The sequence below is a fragment of the Molothrus ater genome, chromosome 5 (genome assembly GCF_012460135.2).
Source record: "Molothrus ater isolate BHLD 08-10-18 breed brown headed cowbird chromosome 5, BPBGC_Mater_1.1, whole genome shotgun sequence".
NCBI lineage: Eukaryota > Metazoa > Chordata > Aves > Passeriformes > Icteridae > Molothrus > Molothrus ater.
Genome location: NC_050482.2, coordinates 22,893,537 through 22,901,397, shown reverse-complemented (window position 1 = coordinate 22,901,397; position 7,861 = coordinate 22,893,537). Strand labels below are relative to the sequence as shown.

The following is a 7,861-nucleotide window of genomic DNA, read 5'->3' as shown; positions in this document are numbered from 1 at the left end:
AAGCTTTTTCCAAAGTGGCAATCAGGAAACTAAGGCTGTAAAAGGGTCTGCTTTTCCCAGAGGGGAAAAGAAAAACCAGCTGGATCATGAAAGACACTAGGGAAGGTCCAGAGGGTACATAAAGGCAGACACCTCCTTCAGTTTCTTTCCTAGGACTCCTATTAATCCATATAAAGCACCATGAGTAAAGCAGTTGTGAGCTGTGATTTACATTGAAGTCATCTTCAGGTGCCTTGAATCCCAGTTTGGTGAAGATTAAACTGAAACCTTCTTGTGTCCTCCCCCCCTCTTCTCACAGCTCTACTTTTTTTGAGGCAGACATACCTCAAAATCTTTCTCTTCCCTTTCCTTGCTGCTCTGTTCTCAACAAGCCTGCAAGATGCTACAGATGTTCCTATCACCTATGTTTCCATATAGGAAAATATGGAACCTGGAGCTTTGTCACACACAGGTATTTATACACCTGTACCTTCATCATTGCAACTGATTTCCTATCCCCAGCTGGAGAGAGGCCAGAAGTCATCTTGGTGCTTGGCAACTCAAATGAAATGCAGATGGATTACCAGAAAACCCTACTGATTTCAGAGAGTTCATCTCAGCAGCAGGATACTGTAACTTGCTCACTCAAGGCAGAGAAGGCAGGACCAGATCTTGCAGCAAGTCAGTAGAGCATGATGATGGAGAAAAGCCAGGACACCCCATTTGTGTGGCCACTCCAGTACAACTTCTAAATATTTGGCAAGAGTCTTATTAAATATGATACCATACAGCTTTGAGGACATGGCTTAGAGAGAAAGAGGAAGATTTCCATCAAAATTTCAAGACTCAAATTATTTAAAATGCAACAAAAATAATTCTACCATTTCATTGTTTTAAAATATATTGTTTAAAGTTTGTTGCAGTTACAACTTTAAGGAGTTAAGAGAATCATGATATCTCTACTCAACTCAGATTGCCAATAAAGGCACACATACCCCATTTAACTTGCAGAGGAAATTTTAACTTTTTAATTTGAAGAAAGATGTTATATTCACTGGCATTCAAAGCCATAATAATGAAGACAAATGTAGTCCAGGGAAACTACTAATGCAGCCAAATAGGGTTTCTTCCTCTTAAAACCCTGCTGAGTAACTTCAAAATTATTTTGGTATTATTCTGGATAGCAGTGTAGTCAATACTGGCATACACACCAGCAGAACTGAATTTCTGTGAAAATTCCAGGAATTAAACAATTACTTTTCCACTACAGACTTAAGTAATGAATAGAATTTCAAACTGATTAGAAAAGGGATTTTACTTCAATGAAAAAATGCACAGGATTTTAACACATCCTTCTACAGGAAAATCTGGAAGATTTAACAAAAGCAATTTCACTGTGTCAGGTGGATTTACAGCTATTTCACATTAATATTAAGGGAAACTCACATTATTTAAAAAGCTAGTTAAACACAGAGAACAACTCAGAATCCAGTCTTACCCTGGTATCAGAGATTATTTATTTTTCTTACAAGGTAATTCTCAATATTGCTTGAAATTTTTAGTGCACAGAATTTGACTCAGAAAACATCAACAATAATACTATTTCCAATGCCTCTTCAAACTCACTGTGGGCTCCTGAAAAATACTTTGTGGCTTTTGCACCATAGTACTAGCTTGAAGTTTTTGAGGAATATACCAGAACTCGTAACACAAAGCTCCAGGAGATTACAGCCAGTTCTGTGTCAGCCCTAATTTTGTGAATATGGATACAATCAGTTAGTATGGTATAATTTAGTTTCAGGAAAAGTTCAAGCTGGCCCTACTTAAAAGAAATACAAGTTCAGAAAGAAAGCAAGGTCTTCACACAGCTCTGATATAAGATAAAGAATAAGGCCACTTAAACTTGGTCCTTTTTTCCATTAAAAAAAGGATGAAGGAAACATTGTCAGTTAAGTTTACAAGTCACACATTGCATAACCCAAGACACACTGCTCTCTCTGACATTCCAAAAGAAGAGATTGCTCGGCTCATGAGAAGTACTGTAGGTGGTGAAGGTGCACAGCTGTGTACCCTGAAACAGCTCTCACTAGAAGGCAGACTGCTTTCTAACAGGCTCTTTGTGATGGGAAATTTATTCCTGATGTTAGAACCAAAAGAGGAAGCTCTTCCATTACACACATCCACTGCAGCTGAACTGCCATAGGGAGAATCAATGGTTAAGCAGCAGTACAAAAGCTGCAATAAAAAATGAACAATTTAGCCACAGTACTGCTGCTTAATGTGCCAGTCCCTTCTATAAAGCAAACACTTTCAAGTAAAATACAAATTCTTCCAAGCTGCTTTTAAATATCACACATACTATTTACATATTTACCTCAGTTCATCCCCTAAAGATAGAAAAAAAATTCTCTTGTGCTTTTCATCGCATATCTGTGTTACACTATCATGTAGTCTTCTTTTGCTGATTACTCAGTTTTGATAGGGGACTACAAAATAAGTTTTTGGAGCACTTGGTATTAGAATAACGAAATAGTTTTAATAAAAATTGATGATGCCATTAAAAAGGCAGAGGATAAAAAAAATTAAAGCTCCTTATTAATGTATTACTAAAATCTGCAATATTCCACCAAGTTTACATAGTCACAGCAACATTGCACTGTTAAGAGGACAGTACATTTGTCACAATCTGTTTATTGTCCACATACATTATTTATTAGCCAGTTATCTACAAGTATTATTTACCACAGGCAAACTAAATACTGTGCTTTTAAGAAACCTGCATAGAAATGATTGGATGTTTCTTTTATTTTGGTCATATTTACAAAAAGAATTTCTATGTGTGTCAGCAATAAATAATCCCAATATTCAAAATGTCAGTGCTCATGCACACACTGACAAGATGGCTGCATGCTTTAAAAATAATTTTTACAGTACAGTCTCCTTCATAGCCCTCTCTCTAATAATAGCAGAAAGTGCATTGTCTTCCATAGTCTTTTTCCTTTTCTTCTGTTTTCATTTAGTCTTGCTTCTGAGGGATACAGCCTTCCATCTCAACAACTTCTGGCCAGCCTTCATACTTGTTTGTGTCCTTGTTATTCTTTATATGCTATAAATGGAAAATATCAATCTGCCGTTAATGTGAAGTCATTTATCCTTTTGCTTTAACTCATAGCTTTAAGACATGTACTTATTTTCAGGCCATGGACAAAGAAAAAACATTACTAACTTCTTGTGCTTTGAATCAAACATAACAATCTGTAAGTATTCACCATTTAAAGTAACTTGCCCAGACAAGTGTATGGTAAAAAGTTAAGCCATACAGGGGAAACATTTTTAAATTTTATTATAGATGTTTGCTTAGGAAGAGAGAAGCAAGGAAATTACCAACTGCATTAAAACATGAACCACCAGGTAAAAATAAATAAGGATACTAAATTGACAAGGCAATGAAAACAAATAGTGAGATTTGAAAGAACATTTTATTTCTCCACCAAACAACCATCTACAGTCAGGTAAGACATTATTGCCTCCAAGAGTCTGCCACTGTTTCTAGACTTAGTTTCCCCTCCCTTACAAAGCTGGCAGAAGAAAAAACATCCTTACTGTGCTAGTACAAAGCTATTTCTACCAGTAAATAAAGGCAACATTGACACATGCTGAATTTTAACAGCTAAAGTACGGGAATATATTCTATTTCACAAATTTTGCGATGGCAGCAATTTGAGAGAAGAGCAAAGTTACAGCTGGGAACACCAACACCTTAACTACCCACTTATCTCTTGGAAGCTCACCATTTTTAGTGCATCTAAAATACAAGCTGGGCAAAAAGCTTTGAATTCTTCAGGTTAATTTGATTCACTAAAAAGATGAATAATCTAGTTAACTGGCATAGTAAGATCTACACCATATAAATTTTTTTTCTTGTTTATGAGTCACCAAAGAATCTTTTTTTTTTGTATGTTTAAAAGGAGGAAAAGGAAAAACACTGAAAATAAGACTGTGTGCCAGTACTGCAATAGATACTCATCTTGAACAAATGCATGGTGCACTTATAAAACATGCTATGCCTCTATTAACGCAAGCTGTTAAATTCCAGGAAGTTAAAGATTCACAAACCTGTTCAAATGGACTTTTAGTTTTAATTCCTTTCCCACCACAGAAGACCCAGTTGTCCCTGAAGCCAAGGTTAGTGATGGATGTGCTTCCTAATTCAGCAATCAGTCTCCGTGCTTCCTCGTTAAGCCTTGAACAAACCAGAAAAGTTTGTGAACCAGAGTATGTGAATAAAATACACGTCCTTAGAGCTTTCATTGCTCAGTGCACCAGGCTGCTTTGATCCTATTTAATATACTCTAAGTCAGTCAATACTGGGCAAGATCTATCTCTCAGAATCAGGTATGGCTAGTCCTGAAATCACCTGATGCAAAGAGCACTGCTCTTCCATACTATAATCTCAAGGAACCAGGACACAAACCTAGCACTACACCAACAAAAGCCAAGAGCCTTCTCCTGTGAGAATTTATACATCTCAAGTTCTCTTAGTAGTTCTCCAAGCAACTAAAAAAGTCAGCCTTTAAAGTAAACATTGTTTGCAGGCTCAAGCTGAAGTCTAGATGAAGTAAAAGCTATTTTAGATTACAAGAATGAAATGAATATCTGAAATAAGTTCTCATCTGCTTGGGGTAGTTAATTCAAAATTCAGAATGCTGTCTCCAGCATGATTCAGTGCCTGTAAACCCCAGTAGGATAATTTTAGTATCTAAAGGAAAACAGTTCTGTAGATATCATTCCAAAATCTCCAAAGAGCACCCTTTATTTCTTCCTTTAAGTTACTAAATGTGCCTGATTACCAAACAAGACACAAAATTTCTGATTAATTTTACCTATTGAGATATGGCTGTATGACTCATGTTAGCCAAAAGTATGAAAATTATTAAATACTGTGCAGGTTATTTGCCCAACCCATACTCCAACTTTCTCAAGCATTAGGGCAGCTTGATTCTTCACAGTCTTGTTTCCAACAACTGGCATTTATGTTTACTATCAACTACCAGTGGTAGTTGTAGCATTGTCAGAAAGCAGTAGATCCTGTCAGCAAGACAGGGCCAAATACAACTTCTTCTTTAGCTGCATTCTATCTGCAAACAAACTTTCAAAATTATCAGCTGTACATGCTTACTGAAGCAAAACTAACCCTACTTATTTTCTAAAATATCAAAGAAGAAAGGGAAGAAGGTAAAATGTAAAGTAACAAAACAAGTGAACAGAACAACAGAGAGAAGATCCCACCTTGGCTAATACCCCAGTAAATTACTTTCTTCTTTCCTAAAAGCAGTGAATGTAAACACACTGGACTATTTACTGTAAAGATTGCACACTGCAAAGTCAGAACTTAGTCATAGGTAAGCTGTTTCTATATCAAAAATACAGACAAGTTGTAGACAACAAATTGAACCAAAAGTGGAAAAAAGGGTACCGACCACATTAACAAAAAAGTTAATTATTAGTAAAACAACAGAGGAAAAGGAAAGAAGTTTCCATTTGCACTGTGAAAAGCAATCCTTTGGATAGTGAGGACTAGATGTAATACATATTCCACAGTAATTTTTAGTATCTACTGAAACTGACCCAAGTTGTGAAAGTTGGAAGACAATGTTTCAGGAGACCCAAACTCTCTTAGGCTACATCTATATTAATAAACTGAACAGCTTTAGGATGAAACACTAAAACACTCAGGGCACAAAATACAAGGCCCACATTAATAACTTCTGTGACTTTAAAGAAAAGCACACAGGCAAGGCTTGCTGGGAAAGGTCTCTGCCATCCTGTAACCACCAAACTCTGTCTTGGAGCTGATCTAAAGAAGTGCTGGATAGAACAGACACTTTCAACCAAAGTATGTTCTCATAATCATGTTCCTATGCCTGGACCTATCTGAATTTACTAGCCTAAGACAGAATGAGCCATCAGCAATAGAAAAATCAGCACATCTGTATCTGCTTAGTTTTAGCTTGACTTCTATTGTGCCCAAATCACATCTGCATTATAAAGCTAATAAACTGAAAGTATAGTTTCAAATCTGTCATCTTGGAAGGACAAAATCTTTTTAAAAGTGGTTGTGTGACAATGTATTTTTTCAGTATAAAACAGAATGTAACAGTTTAAGCAACATTTGCTGTTTAAAATCAATTACATACTTGGTTGCACCATCATCATATGTTGCCATTAACACAATTGTTCCATCCTGGATGGTCTTCAAAAATTCAATAAGTGGTGCCACATCTGAAAAGAAAGTGAACATAAAACTGTTTAATAATAAGCAACAATTAAGTATTTAAACACTGCAATGTCTTTCTGCAAAGACATTACTTTTAAGAATATTTGTAAAGATAATATATATAATATTTATATATAGAATATATATTAAAATTGTAAATATATCTTTATAACAAGATCCAGACTAAGAGCTAAAATGCATCAGAGAACTCTTATTTTATAGAAAGAGTTTATTCCTTATTGTGTAAAGACATAACCACTAATGAGAACTACTCTGGAGAACAAGTCTGTTTGATTAACCACACCATTCCCTCCCACCTCAGCTACTTAAGTTTCTTTGAAGTTGCATTCTCCTCACAATTACAAAGGCAGAGGTGAAGCACTCCCTTAACTATCACCTTAAAACACACAGCAAATGGAGTCTGGACAAGAAGGAAGAAAAAATGCACATTTGTTGTTTCTCTCTGACCAGTGTAATTGCACCTACCTCCTCCCCACATGTCAAAGAACTTAGTATCTAATAATTCTCCTGTTTTACCTGAAGGAAAAGAGAAAAAGAAACATTTGGTGACATTAAATATAGCCAAAATTATTTTACAGATAATATGCCCAACTCCTCTTACACTCTTTCAGACAAAGCGCTGCAGAAGACACTGGATAAATGAATTATGGTAACATCTCTTTTATGGAAACAGTGCAGTGGTTTGTGAAAAAGTGCAGGGAAAGGTAAAAGGAAAAAAAGTGAGAAGATCCATGGAAGTGTTGGAGGCCAGGCTGGTTACAGCTTTAAGCAACCTGGTCTAGTAGTGCAAGGTGTCCCTGGCCATGGCAGGGGGGTTGGAACTGGGTGATCTTAAAGGTCCCTTCAAGCAAAGACAATTCTATGATTCTAGCCAAAATTCTGATTTTGCTTCAAGTGGAATCTAAAATAAATGAAAACACCCACAGGCTCTAAAACCAACAGAGAATATTCAGTTAATATATCTACCTTTTTTTAAAGATGGTTTTGCAAAAATAGACAGTATAGCTATAGACTGCCTTTTGTGCCATATGGAAAGTCACAAAGATTAAAATTAGACTCCATGTTTTGCTATAGACTTACTACTGTAAGTAGATTTAAACATCCAGAATAAACAGAAAAAAGTGGACAATATAGTATATCTCATTACCTTTTCTTATTATGCTGTCTACAAAGGAGTATTTGATGGAAGGTGGAGGTTTTTTTAATATATACATTCATTTAAAGTTTGGAAGACAGAGAGAAAGACTGGAGCTATAAAATACAAACATAGGTATTTTGGTTTTGAACAGATTGAGACAATTTAGGAAAGCAACATAGGATTAGGAAGTATTGTTCAAGTTATGCTTTAGATGGTGTAAACCTGAGTACAATCTGCAAATAACAAGAATTTATATTGCAGTGAATGACAAAGTGCTATCTCAGTGCTACAAGGAATCATTTCCTATGCATTAAAGGCCAATATGCCAGTGCTGACATTCAGTTCAGCTTTCAAGGTAACACAGCTAAACTTGTTTGGTTTTAATGAAAATTACAAACCCAGAACACAATTACTTATCAGGATGCATTTATGGACAAAGTCCATAT

General features: G+C 35.8%; 1 protein-coding gene across 1 annotated transcript in view; it reads right to left on the bottom strand.

Moving 5' to 3' along the window:
- Positions 1–1,276: 1,276 nt before the first annotated feature.
- FAM3C (FAM3 metabolism regulating signaling molecule C) overlaps positions 1,277–7,861 on the bottom strand; it is a 29,906-nt gene continuing 23,321 nt past the window's right edge. The window contains exons 7-10 of the mRNA XM_036400830.1: positions 6,743–6,793; positions 6,177–6,261; positions 4,096–4,222; positions 1,277–3,085 (exon numbers count right to left, since the gene is read on the bottom strand). Of these exons, the coding sequence (XP_036256723.1) occupies positions 2,996–3,085; positions 4,096–4,222; positions 6,177–6,261; positions 6,743–6,793 (353 nt within the window). The 3' untranslated portion in view covers positions 1,277–2,995. The remainder of the gene's footprint in view (positions 3,086–4,095; positions 4,223–6,176; positions 6,262–6,742; positions 6,794–7,861) is intronic.